Source organism: Protomyctophum bolini (genome assembly GCF_963924005.1).
Source record: "Protomyctophum bolini genome assembly, chromosome: 7".
NCBI lineage: Eukaryota > Metazoa > Chordata > Actinopteri > Myctophiformes > Myctophidae > Protomyctophum > Protomyctophum bolini.
The window spans coordinates 17,120,580-17,144,125 of NC_137868.1; the positions used below are offsets into that span (position 1 = coordinate 17,120,580).

General features: G+C 44.6%; 1 protein-coding gene across 3 annotated transcripts in view; it reads right to left on the reverse strand.

Moving 5' to 3' along the window:
• The window catches only part of lipeb (lipase, hormone-sensitive b), a 42,833-nt gene that overhangs the window by 14,681 nt on the left and 4,606 nt on the right, over positions 1-23,546 (reverse strand). For 2 of the 3 annotated variants that reach the window (XM_080768146.1, XM_080768148.1), the window contains 7 exons: positions 22,967-23,007; positions 14,460-14,701; positions 9,298-9,582; positions 8,599-8,689; positions 6,386-6,531; positions 6,068-6,253; positions 4,367-4,519 (listed from right to left, as the gene is read on the reverse strand). In XM_080768146.1, coding sequence (XP_080624272.1) covers positions 4,367-4,519; positions 6,068-6,253; positions 6,386-6,531; positions 8,599-8,689; positions 9,298-9,582; positions 14,460-14,701; positions 22,967-23,007 — 1,144 coding nt within the window. The remainder of the gene's footprint in view (positions 1-4,366; positions 4,520-6,067; positions 6,254-6,385; positions 6,532-8,598; positions 8,690-9,297; positions 9,583-14,459; positions 14,702-22,966; positions 23,008-23,546) is intronic. The other variant, XM_080768147.1, reaches the window with a different exon arrangement.

A 23,546-nucleotide genomic window follows, 5' to 3' on the forward strand; every position in this document is an offset into this window, starting at 1 on the left:
GGGCATTACAGCTGGACTCACTGTGCAAAATCATGACAGCAGGAGCTAGGAAAGGTGAACAGAGGATGTGCAAAGAAAGGACATTTTCATGTTAATTAAACAGACCCACAGGAACATGGCCAGGGTGCCGGTCCGGTTCCGGCGAGCCGCCCCACGTCCGAAACGGTAGAGAAATGACAGTTACCATGTGGGGGTCGCCGGGGGGTACCTCTACTGTACTGTACTGTCAATGTACTGTACTGTAACACCCCCAATCTTACAGTTAATGTGTGTGTGTGTGTGTGTGTGTGTTACTAACGGCTGTGCAACAGTGACACTTGGTTGTGAAAACCAACCAAACACTCGGACACAGGGACAGACCCAGGGACACACATAGCTACTTAATGGAGTGGTTGCACCACTCAAAAATGTATGGACAGAGGAAGAGAGAGAGAAAGGTACGGTGAACCTGTCTTCCATTAGTGCATGGAGTAATCTTTTTCCACTGGGCTTGTAACGGCTTTCTGTTAATACAACATGACAAGAACCCTAACCCACACATACATTAAGACCCATTCTCTTCATCTTCTCCTCTGCCCATCTCTTTCACTCTGTCAGTCTCTCTCCCCATCGCTTACATATTCTGGTTGCTATGCAGCCACAGATCAAGGCGGCCTGCGTCTCTGTACTGGTGATTTCACAGAGCCTCGTCTTACACTGGCTTTACCATCCCATTGCCACACGCACACTTCACACGCTGGGGTGGATATACATGGAGGAGGCAGTGGGCGGCTGCAGGGGACTGAGGGAGAGGCAGGGAGGACTTTAACCCATTCTGACCTGAGATCAGATTCTACATCCTGACAGTTTTCTGAAAAAGCTAATGTTTCTATGTCAGTCGTTCTTCGATTTTTCAAAAATAGCAGACCTACAAGCTCGTAGCGGGCCACTCGGTGGCGCGCTATGAGCTTGTAGATCTGCTATTTTTCAATAGCTAAAGCATAACATAATGCTAACACCAAAAGGGGTTCCCACTTCCCGCCCAAAATGGGTTAAATAATCCTGTCACTGTCGTACAGACAGAGAGGGCAGAAGGTTTGATCGGCCACTCCAGCAACTGCTTTTGTGTGCCGCCGCCTCGTCACACCAGTCAGTTCAAAGTCCATGAAACGGTTCCACAAAGTGATTTACAGCTTAGAGGGGCCAATGGATGCCTTTCAAAAATCTGACCAGTCTGAAGTGAGGGGATGCACTGTACTGTACTCCTCTCTGGCCTGTGTGTGTGTGTGTGCAAGAGCACGCGTGCGCTCGCTCTAATGGCCACTTTAGGTGTTGCAGCGCTTGCAGCACTCAAAGTGCTTTACAATGGTCCATTTATTCATACAGTGGGAGGTGAAGTGGCGAACAGTCAACACCAGCGTCCTCACTTCCCACATTCACACTCCAGTGGTGGCTACTGTGCAGGGATCAGTGTCTTGCCTAAGGACACTTCGACATGTAGACAGGAGGAGCAACCCATGGATCATTGGACGACATGCTCTACCTCCTGATCCACAGCCGCCCCGAACATACATACATACATACTCGTACGCATACATACATACATACATACATACATACACACATAGCTCCGCATAGGAGTGGCGATAGCACCACTCAAAAACTATGGATATATATGGATACAAGATTTCTGCCCAACAGCAACCATATCTCACATACATACATAAACGGTACTACACATACGTATGTTTGTGTATGTGTGCATAAGTCAGTGAATATGCGGTGGTGTATCCATTACACAGATCCAGGTCAGTGGAGCGACAGAACGAACAGTGTGACAGGAAGCAAGGGGATTAAAGTGAAAAGCAAGCAGGAGAGGGCTCCAGAGGACAGAGACAGAGAGCCCTCAGCCTCCAGCTCACTGGTAGTTAGCGTAGAGTAATTAGCGTAGAGTCTCATTATGAGCCGCGCTATTGACTGAGCGGGATCACCCCCCCCCTGACAACAAGTGTCTGTATTCTCAACACTTTAATTAGTTGCAGTTCAATTTCAATTAGCTTGAGAAAACACGGTTGGAGTTGAAGAGTCAATGAGTTCACAGAGGAAGCAAGTCTTCTGACTGTGTGTGTGTGTGTGTGTGTGTGTGTGTGTGTGTGTGTGTGTGTGTTGAATAATGATGATAAGGATGTTAGGGAGCTAGCCAGATCTTCCCTGTTCCTCGATATGAGGAGACGCAAGGTCCCCTTAGCCAGGGAGCCACAGCCCCACTTCCTTGGGTTCAAAAGGAAACCCAGTGGGAAACTGGACACTCGCTCCCCAGGCTTCGGTGTCTCGTCAGATTGGCCGGATCTGAACGACCTCTGCATCCAAGCCGGTGTGTCCCTGGAGTGGGCGCGGCCTGACTCTGAGACTGTGGAGGTCTCTGAGGACATAATAACACCCACCTGTTGACACCTAAGGGTGCCCGGCGGACCCTGTTGGATATGTTCCAACATCGGCAACAACAACACTGGACTGGACTCAAACTCCAGGGGAAACTGGCTTGTCTTCCCCATGCTGACCACTCTGTTTCCCATTCATTTATAAGGAACACTGCTCTCAATGAGGACATTATCACCTTTACAGTAAAAGCCAGGCTACAGATCCTTCCCACCAAACTCAACCTCTCCCTCTGGTTTCCCTCCACCCATGCACCTCATTGCTTGCATCACACCACAGGGCTTGTTACAGAAACCATGTCACACATTCTGAATGGCTGTTTTGCCTATAAAGGGCTTTACATAGCACGCCACGACAGAATAGTTGATCTAATAACTAAGGACATATCCAAACATTTTGCACTGTCTGTGAGAATGTACAAACATTCCTGTGTCAAACCTTCCATGTTTCAACTCTGTACTGAAAATACTGACATTTTTGCACATCTCTCTGCTAACACACCAGATGTTGTTGTGGTTAATGAAGAGAACAAATCAGTTTTCATTCTTGAAATGGCCTGCACCTTTGACTCTAGCTTAGAGGAAGCCTTTATGACTAAGGTCATTAAGTACCAGCCGCTCCTCCAGTCCATCATTGAACTAGGCTATAGGTGCAATCTATATGTGTTTATCTTCGGCAGCCTAGGACATGTACACAGTTTGGTCGTAAGAGGCTTCCAACAACTTGGGATGCCGAAAAAAGCAGCCAAATATGGCGAAGACGCTGTTACCTGTACCCCTGAAGGGTGTGTGGGTATTTATTTGTTCGGGATTTGCTGACTGCATTCTGTACTGCACCTTGTAAATATTTGTGTCCTTGTATTTGTATCTCTTATGTGGACATAAATAAATGATTAAAATGTGTGTGTGTGTGTATTAGGGGCTGTTGGCTGACGTCACAGTGCATTAAATTCCCGGCAGAATGAGACCAGAGCCTGGTGGCGCCAGGTAGCGTGGAATAGCAGTTCTGAAGGCCAACAGCGGAAGCCTTTTCTCTTGGCTAATGAGTGAATCACACCGCTGCTACTTGCATGCTAATGAACTATTCTGCCAAGTCTGTATAATTCCTGATTCTTGGTCATGGAACAAACGTGGATTAAGGGGAGGATTATATGCCCATCAGAGATGTGTAGTGGGTGAAACATTTCCTCTGGATCCCAATGCCTGTTGGCCTTGGATCAAATAATTTGTTCCTCCACACTGTCCCATGTTGGCCTTGGATCAAATCATTTGTTCCTCCACACTGTCCCATGTTGGCCTTGGATCAAATCATTTGTTCCTCCACACTGTCCCATGTTGGCCTTGGATCAAATCATTTGTTCCTCCACACTGTCCCATGTTGGCCTTGGATCAAATCATTTGTTCCTCCACACTGTCCCATGTTGGCCTTGGATCAAATCATTTGTTCCTCCACACTGTCCCATGTTGGCCTTGGATCAAATAATTTGTTCCTCCACACTGTCCCATGTTGGCCTTGGATCAAATAATTTGTTCCTCCACACTGTCCCATGTTGGCCTTGGATCAAATCATTTGTTCCTCTACACTGTCCCATGTTGGCCTTGGATCAAATCATTTGTTCCTCCACACTGTCCCATGTTGGCTTTATACCTACCTCACATATACAAATACATTTAAAAGACTACATTTAAGCGAACTGTCCGGATTATTTTCAATGAATAACACAGGTGGTTTATACACTGTAAAATGCAGACCTCTGTAAAATGCAGATTTCAATATTGATTTGACCGCACTCACAGGATTGGTTCACCTTACCTTGCTTGCCAAATGAAACCGATTCGATGGCCAAAATTAAAAAGAGAAATAGCGACAGATAGAAAGCGAGTGAGTGAGTGAAGTGAGTGAGGTGAGTGAGTGAGGTGAGTGAGGTAGTGAGGTGAGTGAGCCTTACCTCGTGAGACTTCGAGGTCTGTGCTACAAAGCCTCCACCATGGAAATGGACTACGAGGTAGGGAGATGGAGGGCTGCGCTTGGTCTTCATTCCCAGAGACAGGGAGATGGAGCCCCCCTCAGCACGGGTCAGAGACAGCAGAGCTTCACTGTCCTGGAGACAGAGAGTGAGAGACAGAGAGAGAGATACTATGACTTTGTGGACAAGGCAAAATTATTTCTACCGTTTTGAACTGCCTACAGGCTCAGAGGATCAGCAAACAGTGAATCACAGTGTTTGTTTGCTAACTCTATTGAATGTCTGCAGTCTGTGCACACACTGCAAACAAAGGCCCATGCCCGATAGTGTGTTCTTGTGTTAGCAACAGGGCTCCCTTCGAGAGTGGGGGGATAAGCTACAGTGCTACACTGCGCTGTAGCAACTTGCTACTAGCAATGGCGGCCAGGGAGAAACACTTATACCATGTAGGGATGAGGTAGGGAGAGGAAGAGAAGATGAGAAGAAAGGAGGGAGAGGAAAGTAAGAATATTCAGGGTCTGAAATTACATTCATTTAGATGGAGAGCAAGAAAAGGAATGAAGTATGGGAGGTATTTTGAGGGGGAGACAGTGCAGTGCTCAGTGGCCTTGTGGTTAGAGTGTCCGCCCTGAGACTGGGAGGTTGGCGTTCGATCCCTGGCCGGGTCATACCAAAGACTCTAAAACCCATTGGCACTCAGCATCAAGGGTTGGATTGGGGGTAAGTCCCTTCGACACATACTAGCATACTAGCGTCTTGTACACCAAGCTGCCTCACGCTACAGAAACAAGAGATAGGCTCCTGCCCTATGGGCCTCATGGCTCGGCAAGGCAACTTACAGTGCGGTGAGAGGAGGCCAGAATGGAGGGAGGGATGGAGGCAGAGATGGAAGGGTGTCGGGGAAAGGCAGGCTTGAATTTTGCAACAACAACAATAGGATGCCTTTGTTTAGTTGGAGCGAGATCAGTGACTCAAAGTATTTTGCTAATAGCGTGTCTGGTTGTTTGCCAGGATACAGAGAAAGACGGAGGGAAGTGGAGAGAGAAGCAAAAGAGGAGAGAGGTATAGAGTTAAGAGAGATCTCCATCTCTAAGGAATGGTGTTATAGATGAGATGGTAACCTGAGGGGGGGGGGGGGGGGGAGAGAGAGAGAGAGAGAGAGAGAGAGAGAGAGAGAGAAAGAGAGAGAATCTAGAGAAGCAGAGGTGCATAAAGACAGCAAATAGATTCAATATAAAAAGGATGAGGGTTTATCATTGATAAGCAGACAGAGGCAGTCGCAAAGGGGAAACCTTAAGATTATTAATTAGGAAAACAATGATCTGTAAGAAGACATTGTCTTTGTGACTGCTATGTGTGATGGGTCTTAAAGAGCCTAATGAGGAAAGCCATCGTTTGTTTAGCCAAAAAGAGCTGATCTAGAAACACCCAATCTAGAAGCAGAATGTCATATGACATGCTAGGGTTCGTGAGGTTAAATAAGAGGGAGATCATGTGACTGAAACACGCAATTTTCTGAAATGTGTGAAAACTGAAACCAAGACATTTTTAATAACTATAAATAATCAAGCTTGCTGTGAAATTCAACCAGTCGGCTGACAGATTGAACAACGTGTTATTGTACAGCATTTAAACGTGCTATTAGACTGTAATGGGAACTGGATTATACAGGTTCCAGGTTACCTGGCCTTCACGCAAGTCATAGGAGATGAGCCTCATCTGGACGGGGGCAGGGCCGATGTGTGCCGATGGTGCTGCTATGGTTACATACGTAGTGGGGTTGGTCACCATTGGCAGGTCAAAGGGAATGGCGGGGACGGAAAGCGCACGGTTCACTTTGACCTGGGTGGACGTCATACTGGCCAGACCCTAGAAAGACAGAAAGCGAGAGATAGATTAAAGGATAAAGAAAGAGTGCATAGTTGAGAGACAGAAGTGAGTGTGTGTGTGTGTGTGTGTGTGTGTGTGTGTGTGTGTGTGTGTGTTTTAAGTCCGACTCACCGAAAGGACCTCAGTTTCTGTGATGTTCCAGAAAGTCTTCCAGAAATGCACGTCCAGATTCTGGGTGATGCGTTCGAACTCTGCGCCCCTCAGCTCAGGGTCGATGGCGTACTTCCCAGAGTTGAAGAAGGAACTCGCTGCTACGCCTGAGAGCGGAGGGCGAACACGGAGAGGGCAGGGGATGGAAGGAGGAGAAGGGACGGCGGTGGGTAAGAGGAGGGTAGAGAGTGGAAGAGGAGGTGAGGAGAAGGAGTTTGTAAAAAGGGAAAGGAACAAGACAATGGCGTTGGAGCAGTGGTAAGGAAAAGAGAGTTGCAAGGTCAAGTTAGCAGAGGGGATTAGATAAACGGGAGGAGAGAGTAATGAATTGTCAAAGACAACGGACAAGAAGAAAAAAAGAGACGACATTGGGAGATGGAATTAGAGGGAGAGAATGTTGGGAGTGAATGACAGAAGTGCTGGCACATTAAAATTAAAACATCACAACACATCAACTCACTGAGACAGAAATGGAAAGAGGGAGAAAGAATAGAGATGAAGAGAGAGAGAGAGTGTATAAGCAGTGATTAAAAGTGACCACCTTTGGTTTATTTAACTAGCATGTGAGCTCAGAAGCCTGTGTAGTTTAATTGGCTTTTAGTTTCATTCACAGCAATTTAAAATGTTTTTTTTTACTCTCTAGCGGCCAGCTATGTCGAATAGTGCAACAGAAAACAGTCACTGTATACACTATACAGCGTCAATTTCTTCCACCAGGCTAACAAATCGATTCTACGGTCCAATGCTACTGTGGTAGGTGCTATGTTGAAACAAAACAACTTTTGTTAAGATCCACACATACACACACACACACACACACACACACACACACAGTGAGATCAAGGCTGACACTATGCAGCTTCCGTTCCCATGACTTCTCTTACACTGGATGCTGTGTGAATTGGAATCTACGGAAGAGGACAAAGTCTGCACTTTTTTCTCAATATGAACAGCCATGTAACCACTGTGCTCCAAAGCAACCTCCAATGCAGAAGATAAGGACATCTATTCTAATAACACCACTTAAGCTCCATTCCAAAAATGGTGAAAATAGAAGATTTACAAGCTCACAATGAGATTATGAAGGGGGTGCATGTACGTTAGTTAGACATACTAACAGTCCAACAGGCATTAGTCCAACAACACCGTTGCTCCCGACATGCATGGCCGGTTAAAACTAACCTGATTGATTGATTGAATACTTTATTGGCAGAAATATAATCAGTACAGGGTACAGTCAAACAGAAATGTAATCAGTACAGGGTACAGTCAAACACTTCCAAAGGGATCACTGAAGAAAGTCCTTGCGGTCTTGTTTCCATTCAGGTCCTGGGTATTCAATTCATAATCATGACATGAAAAATAACAAAATTCAAATCATCATACCTGTGGCATGCGTGGCAGGTTAAAACTAACCCATGACAGGTTAAAACTAACACGTGGCTTCCTGTGAGGTTTAGGGTTTGGGTAGGGTGTCAGACTATTGCCTGTCGGACCAAACACACCCATTGTGAGGTTGTAGACCAGCTATTTTAGCCATTTGGAAATTCTCCAGCTATAAAAGACACATGCCCAACCTAAAACTAACTAACTAGCTACAACTATCAGGGATCATAGACTCCCACATCTTCACTTTGTCATAATGCCTACAGAAGACTATGAAATGGGTGAGGGTCATTATAGTACTCACCGGGTGCAATATCTCCTGCCTCCACTGTGGCGCAGCAGAGAGCACAAGACACAGTAAGAGCAGGGAGGGACCATTTCTCAAGGCTGCTTAGTTTACTCTCTACGTGTTGGATTGCGTGTTCAAATATTTGTTAGTGTACGTATGTTCCATTTTGAGCGAGCGAGCATGTGTGTGTGTGTGTGTGTCTGTGTGCTCTTAATCATGCCTCTGTGCGTATCTGTGGATGTGCACACGTGCGTTGCGTGTTTAAAACATCCTGGAGTCCCTGGGCCAACTGGTGTAACTCATATATATTTCAGAGCATGAAAGAGCATCGGCGATCAGAACACACGAAAAACATCAAAAAGTTACACGCTGTCGAGGGCTGGGGAGTCATATTGCAGCGGAGCAGTGCGGATCGAGAGAATGATCAGTGAATGAGAATGAGGTAGCTCGACGGTGGTGTGTGTGTTCTGTGTGTGTGTGTTGTTGAACAGAAACAAACCTATTCCTGACTGGTGGCGTTTATAGTTGTCTCCGAAGGCCACCAGGCCAATGGCAATGGTCTGCAGACAGGGCCGAATGCCTGGGCTGAACTGGAGCAGAGGAGGAAAAACAAAAGTGGTATTACAAAGAATAAGAGAATGGGGTTGGGGGCCGTAGGGAGGATAGAGGAATGGATGGTTGGGGGAGGGAGGTAGCTCGGTAGAAGAGGGAGGACATCAGATGATGGGAGACATGAGAATGAATGAATGAAGCAAAAATCTATAATTGGGCATTCACTGTAGCTTCAAAGTTCAGTGTTTGAATCATGCTGAAATGCTGTGCAGCTGCACTGTATCCCTTCATAAGTAGGAGCGCCACAGCTTTTGTTCCCCCTTCATTTTATTTTACTCTTTTTCTCCAAAATTGTACCTTTAGGCCAATTAATTCCTCCCCACACACATTTGTGTTATTTTATTACTGCCGTTGTATCCTACTGGCTCACCTCCCCACCGGGAGGATGTGTAGAGCCTCCGTCCTACTCCTCCTGCCCAACATAAATATCACCCTCCACGCCCGGGCTTCCCTCCCCGAACCCGGGCCAATTGTGTTAGTACAGACAATCGACAAAGCCCAGACTCTGTGGTGGCGGGCAGCTACTTTTACCAATGCACTCAATTCCCTTCCCCATTCCATCCATCCACATCCTCCTCCTCCTCACCTGGAATCCCAGGCAGCGGCCATAGAAGCAGCCCTTATGCATGGAGCAATACTCGCGGACGAAACTCTGGCTGAGGCCACTCTCCTCCTGGAAGAAGAGGTTCCCGTGGCTGTTGTCGTGCAGCAGGCGCTGGGCCAGGTAGAGGAGGGCGCGGAGCTGGCACAGTGCACTGGAGTACGCCTCCAACTCCCCGGCGTTGTGCGCCGCCCGGAAGAAGATGCTGCGGCGGTTGGCAGTGATGTAGCGGCCCTTGTGGATGATGTGGAGGATGCAGCAACGTACCACCTGGGGAGACGTGCAAAAACCAAATATATATATGATATTTACAGGATAGATGGCTCCTATGGGGCCCGTGTGCGCGTTTGTCTGGTTGCGAGTCCATGGCTAATCTCCCAAACCACTGGATCGATGAGTGATTTCTGAAGATTTTTGAAGTATTTTGGACCACATTATCACCAGTAAGACACGCAAACGCGGGAAGCGAACGCAGCTCGTACATATTTGGGTTTTGGACGTATAGCTGCTTTGGGGACTCCTTATTGCGAACGCAGTGAGCACTTACTATAAGACCTAGCAGATCATGTCTGTCTGTGTGTCTGTATGGGCACAAAAGCGGGGCATGCAGACACACAGACACACATGATCTGCTAGGTCTCATAATAAGTGCTCACTGCGTTCGCAATCACTGCGTTCGCAATCACTGCATTCGCAATCACTGCGTTCGCAATCACTGCGTTCGCAATCACTGCGTTCGCAAATATGCCATACCGATTGCTAATACCGACCGATATGCCCATATATGGGCATGCCATGCATATACTAAGGACATCAAGGATATGGCCATACAAGGGGAAGGAACAGAGAGATGAGATACAGACATGTCCATATATGGGCATAAAAGCAACACAGCCAGACAGACCGGTACAATTCTATTCTGCCCGGGACGGGTGGAGCATTTATGTGGTCCCCGAGTAGGCCGAAGCCAGAAGGGCACCATTCTAGGTTCCAACAAGTACCAATGACATAAATGTCAATTGTGACTATGGTAACAGACTTGAGGCCGGCACCGTTGGATGCACCTTACTCACAGCGGGTCGCAATGTGACACATTGTGAGCTTGTACATCTGGCCCGTCTAGCATTTGAATGACAGGTATCAGTCAAAAAGGGAGACATCGAAGAGGATTGACATATATCCATATATGGAGATCTAAGGGTTTAAAGTCAGATGTACAGTTGCCGGCCAATATTGATCACATCAGGGATATCCATATATGGGCTTAATTGCGACAACAGGTCACATTTACTATGACATCAGGGATGTCGACGAGACCTGGGCACCATATATGGGGGCCCATGTATGGGGATTTTGAGTGGCTGACTGACGGACAAAAAATTACGATTTCATAGTAAATGCGACCTGTGGTCGCAATAACTATCACATGTGCAGTGATTGGAAGTGGTCTTCCTGCTCTTACATTGGGTAGGACACCTACTGGTTGAAGCTCTTAAGGTGAATTCCATGCAAGAAGGCTTTCTTACCTATATTTGTAGTTGTTACATCCCCACCAAAGCGGTCCAGGTGTTATTTTGTAGTACATTATTGGCTATTTCCCCTATAAGCCCTCAATGGGGTTAGGTTTTTAGTGCTAATTCACTTATTTCCATCTAAATAAGTAGTAAAGTGTGCCGCTTGGGATACTACTTTTTGAGCAATGGAAATAAGCGAGTTAGCACAACAACCCAATTCCCCATTCAATCCAATTCAATTCATTGAGGGCTTATGGTAGGGGAAATAGCCAATAATGCGCTTTTGCACAAAATAACACCTGGACCTCTTTGGTCCAGGTGTTATTACAAATAAAGGTAAGAAAGCCTTCTAGCATGGAATTCTCCTTTAAGCAGGCTGGGGAATGTTGCTCAGTTGAGTGGTAGAAATGGTCTCATGGACTCTCCCGTACACCCTTTATGTAAAGCACACACACACACACACACACACACACACACACACACACACACACACACACACACACAAAGTCTCCTTCATCATTTTTGTTCTGAAATTGTTCCTTGGTATGAACAAATCTCAAGTATGCCTTTAGACATTATTTTTGGAAACAGCAAGAAGGCACTTAGAATTCGTATTATTCTTTATGCAAATTCAATTACAGTAGTGCCAAACTACTAAACTTTTTTAGTTCCCAAAATAAAATGGAGAATAAAAGAGTTCAACTAATTGCTTAGTTTTAAAGTAAGGATGCATAACTGATAACATAACCCACCTGGTCGGTAACTATGTCGTTTCTGAAGCGACAGTTACATTACAATACAATACAGTACAGAGCACAGTACAGTAACTATAACAATAGAGGGTATGCGCATGACATCATCATCAAACTAGGAAGTTATGCAGGAACGCCTACTGAGTGGCAAAAAACTACTTTCTGGCCTTGACAGCCCAGACATCCACACAGAAAAGTCCTATCTGATTGCATTAAACAATGTTAAACTCACTTTGCATGTTGCTTCGCCACTCGATGTGCCATTCACTTAAAGCATGCGCATACCATCTATACATATATAGTAGCACCGCTCACTTCACACAGGTGTGATTGTTTTCTCTTTTTTAAGCATTCAGAACATAATGAGGTCCCTCGTGTGTTTGAATTTAGCAGGACAACGGCAGACAGCCCCGTGGTGGAGCAGATAGTGGCCGAGATATCCTCCTTTTAATTGCAGTCCTTGAAGCAGGAGGCTCTCCTGGGCTTTTTGACTCATTTAGGATTACTGTGGTGGGCTCTCAGAAGGAAGGGGTTAAATTAAGAAGGGGCATGTTTTTAAATCACTGGCTGGACACGAGCACATTGAAATCTCACCACTTCACTCAGGGACAGGGTGTTACGCATTAGTCCAACCAGCACTAGGGACTAAAATGGATTAAAGGGGGGGAAAAAGAGCAAGAAAGAGGGACGAGAAGAGGGGAAAAAGACCAGTACTCATTTTCTTCGTCCACTAGATTTGTTCGATAGTGGTGGGCGGCAGCATGGGAAGTATAGTGATGTTTCATCAATAACAGAGGGAGAGAATGAACAGTACAGTACGTACAGTGGCGGTGAGGGGAGATGCTGCGCAGCTGAAGGAATTTATCTATCCTGATACCCTGACATAAAATCAATCTGTAAAACAAATGGGCTGACCTTGAGACAAAGAGAGATATCAAGGCAGAGAATGGATGGTTGGGCAGCTCCTCCTCCTCGTGGGAAGGAGAGAATACCAATAAGATGAACGTATGTTGCTTGATCAGTCTCAGAGAAGGTGGTGGGGTGGTGGGTTCACGCCCATGGACAGACATATCCGAGAAGCCATTGCTAAAACGTTGCACCTCCTCCACATGAAACAGATAAACAAAATAGCTTGATATCCACCTTCCAAGGAGTGAGTGTAGAAACACATGCACACATACTGTAACCATCCACACATGGTTGAAAGACTTATAGCACACAGACGACCCTAACATAGTAGTACCCTACCTTGGCAAGTATATGGGTTTAATGGTGTAATCACAATTATTAATCATGGTTATTTGGTGATGATGATTTTGTGGAAAAATATGTTTTTATCATTTTCTTTTTGTGTTAATTATTGTGCTCATCGGGGGCATATCTTTGATCAAATGCTCTGTAATGACCTCTTTGACTAATGTTCCTCCATCAGCATGATAGATGTGGAGATGGGTGGTTGTCAATCAGAGCTGACCAAATGTGTTTGAAGTAAATGCAAAGTTTCACGATTACATACAAAAAATTGTCACACATAAAATCTATATTTTAAATTAGCAATTTATCGTGCAGCGCTAAGTTGAATGTATTGTACACCGTTTAACATTCTCCTCTTTGCAACATGTTAAAGCCCACTCCACATCAATGATTCACCATGCAACTCCTTGCAACCATTATCCACAAGTTATTATCCAATCCGCAAGGAGTTGCATTGATGCACTTGTTTTGTTGCAAGGAGTTGCGACTAGTTGCATTGGTGCGTTTGGCCTTTAGGGGTCACATAAAGTCTTCAGGATCAGTAGTTATTTAATGCCAAGATATTAGGTTTGTACTAGGGCTGTCACAATTTGTCACAAACCCCACCGGCCTCCTGAAAGGTAAACTACACAGCCTTCAATACTCCGTATTGTCCATAACACCCTTTGACAACAACTCGTATAGTGAGATATTGAAGGTAGAAAGTCAAAGAACCTACCCCAGAGCTTTTCATAAGTAGCAGGCTCTGGACAACCGTGGGTCAGACCAACTCGACACCGGGCACTGAACTCCCTGTGGGGGTGTGGAACGCGTGGGTTGGTTGGTGGGGCGAACAGTTCGTGAATTATGTGGAGTACAGAGACATGTTGCATTTATAGATGTATTAGAGATAGATGTATGTGATGAAATTCATTTTAATCAACTTCTCATGTCAGGTACAAAAGACTCTAGCACGTGAGTGTATTGAATTTGATAACAGATCAGCTCCATTACCAACTGCATACAATGAGACACACACGCACATACTCAACATCCACTGCTCTCTTCCATTCTCACTACTTAAGGCTCGTTCATAAACCTTGCCATTATCATCCTTTCATTCAGTAGCACAACCAAGGGTGGACAGACTGCACTGCACACATCTTTCCATTCCCACGACAATATATAGAGAAAATGGGCATATTTTGGGCAAATTTACAAATGCACCTCAGGGGACATATCCTCAGTGATGTTTCCTGAGGTCAACAGGGTTTCGGGTCTACCAACATCTACCTCACTCAGGCGACCCAGCCGGGGTTGATCAAATCCCGATTTACGTCCCAGTAGCTACCCTCGATCAGTCCATCAGGGAATGAGCAAGGCCACACCGTTGCTCCGGAACTACTCTGCCGGGACTGGGAGAACCAAATTCTGGCACAGCTAAACTGTGATTACCATCTGTTTAAAATATTGAATCCTTTGACAGCCCTAGTCTGAACTAGAAAATGTAAAGCTAATTCTAATTTCTAACAGAAAATATGCAGGGGGGCATAATTTTCGTCCCCTTCAATTGACTTGGACTTGTAACTTTAATGTCATTAAGCTCCCGAGTCCCCATCCTGGTAACAGTCAGCAACAGACCCCATACCTTGACCAGGGAACGGTATCCATTGGCAGGTATGTGCGGGTCGAAGTCGAAGTGATGGTAGATGGCAGCAAAACCAGTGATGACAGGCTCGAGGCTATGTGCATGCTCCTGGATCAACGTCATGGAGTCCACCAGACGTCGAGCTGGTTCCCCCTGGGAGCCCTTGGCACCACCCGAGAAGAATGCCACATTCTCCTCGCACACACCGTAGAGGGCCGCAAACAACGCCTGGGTGTCCATCACTTGGAAAGAGGGAGGGGGGGGGGGGGGTTGGGAGAGACAGAAATTAGTCTTCTGTGTGTGTGTGTGTGTGTGTGTGTGTGTGTGTGCAGCTGCAGGTGCCAGACGGGTCCTCATGGATGTACACCAACAACAACAACACTGAACTGGACTAAAACTCCAAGGGAAACTTGCATGTCTTCCCTACGCTGATCACTCTGTATCACACTCTTTCCTGAAGAACACTGCACTCAATGAGGTGCACAGTTAAAGCAATACAGAAGTCCTCCCCACCAGACTCTCTATCCATATATGGTTCCCCACCACTCAGGTCCCTCATTGCTTGCACCACACCACAGAACAGATCACTGAAACACTGTCACACATCTTGAACGGCCGCCATGCATACAAAGGAATGTACATAGCATGCCATGATAGAATAGTGGAACTCATAGCAAAGGACATATCAAAATATCATGCATCTTCAGTGAGAATGTACAAACATTCCTGTGTCATTCCATCCATGTTTCAACTCTGTGATAACCCAGACATATTTACATCTGACAGCGAATACACTAGATGTTGTTGTGGTTGATGAAGAGTCCAGGGAGGAGTCTGTATTGGAGATAGCCTGCACCTTTGACCACAGCCCAGACCTAAACCACTCCTAAATACTCCTAAATACCATACTCCTAAATACCATCTCAGAGCTGGGCTATAGGTGCAGACAATTTGTGTTTATATTCGGCAGTCTAGGGCATACCCACAGACTGGTTGTTATGCCTATTGTAACATGAAAACACATGCCATGATTTTGTAAGTGTAACTCTATGGCACCTTTACTATTTGTGTCCTTGTATGCATCTCCTTTGTGTGGACATAAATTAATGGTTAAAATGTGTGTGTGTTACTTTGTTTTATTTTATTTACCTATTATTATTATTACCCTTAATTTTTACCCCTCATTGAATAATTGTTTATTAATCATAACCATATGATCCTTTTCTTTGTATCTTAGTATCTTGTCTACCTATTGGTTTTATACCCGTGTATATACTGTATGTTGTGTGTATTGTTTTGTACTCAACCTATTGGTTTTATACCTGTGTTTATATGTTGTTTGTATGTCTGGCCTCGTGGGGAAAGATGGTGGGTGGGTGGGGACGACTGGGAAAGGAGTTGTGGGAGAAAATGTAAAAAAAAACAAAGAGTCATATTCTCTGTCTGTGAAAATTGCATAATGTCATACTCTTTGAATAAAATTTACTTAAAAAAAAAAAAAGTGTGTGTGTGTGTGTGTGTGTGTGTGTGTGTGTGTGTGTGTAGTTGTGTACGCCGACGACACATGCCCATAGTAAGTCTTGAAAAGGAAAAAAAACAACAAATTATTACAAAAAAATGATTTTGAACCCAAATCTGATTACCGGTACTTGTATGCGAGATCAGATCATATGCAGCTACTTGCAACCATTATCCCCAATGGCAGTTGCAAGGAGTCTTTAAAAATGTGTTTTTAGAGCCATCCATACGATGACATCATATGATGCATTTGATATCATTGCGTTTTCTGTCACACTATATACACGGTTTCCTCACATCAGAACAATGGGAGTTAGGTACAGAAAAAAATATAATAATCACACCCATGTGAAGTGAGAGGCGCTCTTGTCCGTGCCTCATCCAATAAAAAAATATATATACTTCTTCATGAATGAATTTGTCAACTTGTGTTATTATCTTTTAACCATGATGATACAATGTTTAAAAAAAACTGAATTCACACATGAATTGTCTATTATGTCATGTGATAATATGACGCCTAAATTACTCCTACATAAAACTACTTCATGTAGGAGTTACTTCTGTGGCCTAATGGCACTATATTTGGCATTGATCGCTACCGGGTTAGCTCCGGGCAGCACACAGACACACAAAGAGACACTCTCATAGACATTCCTGCAGAGTCACGCCATAAAAAGCACATCTTTAAAAAGCTTGCCTCCCACCAGTTAGCTCCTAGCAGCAAGCAAGCGCAACAGACAGCTGGGGGGGTTGACACCTATGACACTGTAGGGTGCATGGATCGCTGGTTATGTTTTACAGTTACATTATGCTCTCAGACGTCTAATAACTAATCCCCTTCATAGCCCTGGGCTCACGGAGTCTCATTGGTTGCAATGTGAGCGAGACCCGCAATGTAAATCCACGCTAATCAGACCCAAATCCGCCGAGCTCTACGCATGAAATAGGAAGGGAGAGAAAGAAGCATAGGGGCTTCCCTTACATCACAATGCTGGGAAACAAACAAAGTAAACAGACATGATATTGCCCAACGCACACACAGTCACACACTCCTACAATGCACTCAACACATGACTAATAAGAATGACTAATAAGAATTGCACAAGTAGGTATACTGCTGGTGAACAACTGAACAACCAGGGTTGTTTTTAGTATTAATTACCTATATTGCGTTGCAATTCTTGCATATTGTAATACAGTAGGAAAGAAAAAGAATCACACCTGTGTGAAGTGAGGCGCGCTCTTATCATACATCATCACATTGTGGCCAATCACTTTTTTCCTCACTTTTGTCCTCTTTTTTTATCCTCAAATCAAATCCGGCTAATCACTTTTCGCGTCCTCAATTTTCTGTCCCCACTTTGTTTTTATCCTCAGCCAATCAAGTCATCGCTATGAGGTACATACAAACACACAAAGCTGGGCATAGGAGGGTCTAGCTCCCCTCAAAACTCTCAAATACTGCCTGTGTTTACAGTTATCAATGGTGGAAATAAATAACACAAAATTACAAAGCAAACAACACAAATAATTGTGTGCGTGCGTGTGATACAAATTTCACCCCTCTGTCGAGTCCATACCTCGGTCTTTACAAAACAACACGGAAAGCTCCTCTTGGCTCGCAACAGGTAGATTGTGTTTTTCTACCGAGTCACCTGAGACGGCGGTTTCCATGACACTGGACACTAGCCCCTGGGGCCAGGCTTGTACTTACTGTATAAGGTTATCTTGGGTGCTGAGGGACACACGTCAAGAGTCAGTGGAAAGTGGAAACAGCAGGAAACAGTGAGGAGGACTAGACTAGATCCAGATCGGTGTCATTTGATATTGAAAGTGCTAGCCGTGTGATGGCCTTATTCAGAAAGTGTGGGTGTAGGAGTCCGATGATCTTGGAAGCATTATTATGTTTCTGTTAGGCATGGACAGACACAGTATGCAGTATGGTGTAGAAACATGCAGAACGGTACAGCAGAACAGGTTGAATCCTTGAACTCCGGAGATGAGTCTATACAGTATGTCTAGTATACAAATTGCCACTATTGTTGAAGTATAATTTCTTTAGAAGTATATAATGTCTTAAAGGTTTTTGTAAGACATTTTAAAGCAGTAATGACTAGGCACTAATGAAGACGCCCAGGAGGAATAGTAAAATGGGTATGTATGTGAATATAGAATGAAGCGTATGCATGGTAGACGATGGGGGGGTGGACTAGTGAGAATCGCTTCAAGGGTCACAGAGCTAATGGAGTCCCCGTTCACACATTATTCTGCTCCAGTCTGTCCTCGAGCAGGAATAATGAGAGATGCCATCTCACTTTGCTGGAAGGGAATCACAACCCCCTGAAAACTTGTGAAGAGACATTTGTCACACAGATTATTCCCAATGTGTGAGTGCACACACACACACACACACTTGTATGTGGCATCAGGCCCTGTACTGACTGCACAGCTGTTGTGTTTCATCATCCGATCTCATCCCTGCTCTTTGCCCTACATTATAGGCCTGGTACAGTACCAACGAGTCAACGTCATGTTCTGCTAATCCCAAACTTTTACACAGTCAAATCATCAGTGTCGATTTAACTCCTAGTGTACCGCTCTCCGGGTTAAAAGAAAGCTGTGATCCAGATCTCATTTTAACTGCTTGAACCCTAGAATCCTTATTCTATGGATCTACATTGTAATGAATTGCTTTTTTATAGCACTTTTCCAAGTGCTCAAAGTGCTTTACTACAATGGTTAATTCATTCATACATTGGGAGGTGAAGCGACCAGTCGACGCCAGCGTTCTCAGTTCCCACATTCACACATCAATGGTGGTAAGCTCACACCGACCGACTCATTAGAGGCAATGTAGGGTTCAGAGTCTTGCCCAAGGACACTTCGACATGTGGACAGGAGGAGCCGGGATTCACTTCCTGAACCACAGCCGCCCGACATACATTGGCAGACATTAGACAATAGCAGATATATCAGGTCATGTATCACACAATGTGGCATTCAACTAAATTTCATTGTAACCAAGATACTTAGGGCTGTATTTTGCGTGTCTTAAGTACCAGGTCTTATTCCCTAACTTGAGTAAACTAAAGACCTGGAGGCATGATCAATGCCATTTGGCTATTCTGAGTGGCCAAAGAGCATTGATCACGCCTCCAGGTCTTTAGTTTACTCAAGTTAGGGAATAAGACCTAGTACTTAAGACACGCAAAATACAGCCCTTAGTGTTTTGCTGCCCGAAACACCTTTATTGGTTTAGATCTACACACACTACTATTTATTGATTATTTGATTGGTTCAGGCTACGTCGCAACGCAATATGCGACACAACGAACCACGTGCAACCCAGATTCGGCACAAACAAGGGACTAAATTATATTCGCTCCTATGCCACCAAAAAGGTGGAACGCCCTACCAAAAGGCAAATCCCTTGACTAAAGGGCATCTACAGACGGATGCAATTCGAAACTGGCCGCCGTCAAATCTGAATCCCCCACCCACCCCCATTTGTACGTCTCTAAATATTATGATGAATTGAACATGGTGGACCCAATTGTAAACAAGTGTAATGCTTTATGGTGTTGTCCACAGTTAACAGTTTGTATTGAGTTGTGCTTGAAATGTACTGTAATTCTTTAATCTGTTAATAAATACTTCAATCAATCAAAACACTCCATATCAGGACAGATTTTCGTGCGATATCACCGTTGGAACACGCTCCTTGCCTGTTCAGATGAGGTGTCACACTGTACAGCAGGCTGGCCCATAACAAGCTATAATAAATGGGACCTTATAGGGTCAAAGAAAGCAGGTATTTGTTGAATAAATTAACACCTCATTAAAATAAATGAACTAGGCGAGAGAACGGGAGACAGATAAAAGGAACAGAGAGATAACTAGAAAAAGTGACCCTCTGGGCACAGGTCTCCACCAGGCCAGGTCAGGTTGTGGCCTCCTGGTGGCGCTATAATAGGCCAACGTGAAAAGGGTGCCCTTTGTTCTTACACCATTGATGGCAATTGGATGATTTGAGGCATTTTGTTCCAAAAATGTGTTCCACCGGTTGGTGGCGCTATAACAGGCCAATGTGAAAAGGGTGGGATATATTCCTCAGCCTAGTAGGAAAGTCTGTGAAAGATTTCACATAAATTGCACGCTGCATTCATGATTTGAGGCTTTTTGTTTCAAAAGGGCCAATCCTGCAAACTTTGAAAGCCAATGTTAGCCAATTAGGATGGAATATAAAATATCGGACGGATCCATCTTGAACACATGACTATAAAGATAGTGTGTAACGATTTGCGGGACAGAATCTGGAGGAGTAATATAAAAATGTTTTTCAAAAGTCGGCATCCTGGTGGCGCTATAACAGGCCGTTCTGGAAATGATGGGGCAAAAATAATTTGTGTGTGCAAAATTTGGCATCGACCAGGTTAACGGTGCCGGAGATCAGCCGTTTACAGACGGACGGACAAACGGATGGACGGAGTGCAAAAACATACTCTCTCCCCATGCCTTCGGCCTGGTGGAGACAATGAAAGCATCAGAACTGTACGGTAATGAAAACAGCAGGCAGCTATCAATAACTTTTGATAATAACTCCCAGACCATGTTGTCTTGATTAATTGACAAACTAATAAACTAATAAAATAATCGCTAAGAACATGATTGACAGTTACAGCGCAATACAACAATTACAGCATCACACACGTCTATACAGACCACACACACACACACACACAAAGGGCCCAGCGACATAAATTCTGTCTTGGGACTGGATTCACCAATTCACAATGTTTCAGCACCAGCTGGGAAGAGAAAGAACATCCGCACACTAGTTTCTAGAGCTCTGAGACTTATTTTATTTAGAGGCAACAAATTGCAACGTTTCAACCTACAAGGTCTTCATCAGGCAAATAGCTGGCACCAGCACCAGCTGGGCCAGGCCAAACTAGTTCCGGGCCCATGGCCAAAGGTAAAATTAGGCTGCTTAATTAGAGTGAGGAGGTAATAACTCAGCAGAACAAGGCAATGGGAGTTATTATGCTAATAAAATAAACTATGTATGAACCACCTTATAAACTGACTGCATCAGCATACTGTAAGAAAGCTGCTCTAAAACGTGTTTAATGATGAGGAGACCTAGGCGCATTATGTCCCCGCAGGCGTTGAAACTAATGGTTGCCCACCTGCCCCTGGAAGGTAAATAAAACCTTCAAGCAGGTGGAGTTTGCCTTACGGGCAAGTGCTCGTTTGAGAGGGGACACAACCGTCTATAAAGTAAACACAACACGAGATATCCATCTAAACACCTGAACGTGGCCAGAGCGTTCTGTCTTCTGGTCTGTGGAAGAGCGCTGTTGACCTATAATGTTCTGTTTGAAGTGTGAACCCAGTCATATTCATACTAGGTATTTGGCATAAAGATTTAGGTATGGCCCAGGCGGTGGTGTAACCGTCTGGGCACCCGACTGGTAATCCAGTCGCAGTGTGCCGCGGGTTCGACTCCCGAGCCCGACACGGCCTTTACTGCATGTCTTCCCTCATCTCTCTCCCGTTTCCTGTCAGCCTACTGTCTGTCCCTTCAAAAAACCAATAAAAGAAAATATATATATTTAGGTATGACAGACGCACAGCCCCAGAAAGTTTTTTTTTTTTAAGTTAAATTGAACAGTAATTACAATCGTACCTATTATTTCATAATCGACCATTTACTTTTCGGGCAAGTGGGAATGACTTTTGGGCAAGTAGAACATTACCTGTACTTGCCCGACAGGCCAGTGCCTCCGAGACCTTATATGTCAAGTTCAACCCCTGTTCCCTGATGCATACCACATTCTGCAAATGAGAACAGGGTTGGGCAAACTGCTCATCAAACCATTACAGGCATCACGCATGGCACAAATGACCGCCAAGTCTGCATGCTGCACCGTTTCTAACTTTAATCTATAGGCTCCAACAAACAACTTTAGGGCTGCAGCAGTTAAATCAAACCAATCAATTTCATTGATTATAAAACATTATTGATAATTAAGCAAAAATGTATATTTTGAGCATGTCATTATAGGTGAAACTCATTCAATTTAAATGAATCAAAATAGCCAATCTACAAGTTCACAACAGATCTATTGTCACCGTTCTTGCACAACACTGTTGTGTGACTTGTGTATAAAATAACTCTTAAGGGGTTAGTCGATTTGTTGATATACTGCACAAACATAAAAAAGACAGAATAATCAATAAGACAATAATTGGTATTTACAGCCCTAATCCACCAAACACAAGATGCCACAAAGCATGTTCAAGCAAGTTCAAAGCATGTGATTAGGGCCTCCTCTGACTATGTCAACAACACAAAGCATTGCATGTTTATTCCAAGCATGTTCAAACTGTGATTAGAGCCTCCCCTGAGATGTGTCAACACAAAGAGTTATGGAATCTGTAGGACCAAAAATGGACCACACAAACCCTTAACCTGGCCTCTACACATTAAACATAGATGAAGGCGGGTACATCAATAAATCATGCACTACAACTGCCACTGGCAGCATCAGCATGACAGACATAATGACTTCTGCTGGGACCTGTAATCGTGTGTGTGTGTGTGTGTGTGTGTGTGTGTGTGTGTGTGTCTGTGTGTGCGTGCTACAGGAACTGTGTTAACTCAATATTAATAAAAAGAAAAGCAATGTGAACGTGAATATATTGTGATTTATTTTAAATCGAGGGCTAATTTTAGGTAAACTGCCAGTATACACAACACACCGAACACGGTGGGATCTACATTTTTTGTATTCGTCACAGTCCCTATAAAATCACTTGGCACTATTTTTTGTGGAATCTGAACAATAGAATGAACATTCCATTAAAGATAAAACTACAGAAAGACAGTAACAGTGTCACAAAACAGTGTTTAAATGTATCGATAGTTTCTTACACTCCTACCATCTACAAACTAAAAGAGTACAGAAAAGGTAGCATTTTACCAGCATCTGAGTTCATGTCTCTGTCCCCGTCTGTCTCCTCTCTTCCCAGACAGCAATGAAAGCATGGAGAAAAAGAGACACAGAATGAGAGGGGAAGATAGGAAGGGAGGGAGGGAGGAGAAGAGAGGACAGGGTGTTGCAAATGTGTCCTCTCGCTTGCTGCGGCTCCCTCGTCTTTCACATGGAAACTCCCCCGTTGTGTGTTGTGGCTTTGGTCGGCCTTGTTGTCATACCATGTCCCACTCAGAGGCCAAGTGTTCCTCTGCTTATTTCCCCTCTACTCTTCCTTTCGAAAGGCCAACTGGGAGCCTTTGGGCCACATACCAGCACCAACTAACAACTCCTCACCCACACAGGGGAACACAAAAATTAAATTGGCCAAGAGGACGAAAAAGAGAGTCTAGACAGTGCACATGCGCACAGTGTGTTTTTAGGCAAACCGTATTAGATCGACTGGAACCCAGTTACCTTTCACCCTCTGACAGAAAGTAACCTTGGCCATCATTGGCTGCGTGGCTCAACTCCCATCACCTTCAGACAGTGCTCATACAGAGAGGCAACAGAGACAACATTCTATTTT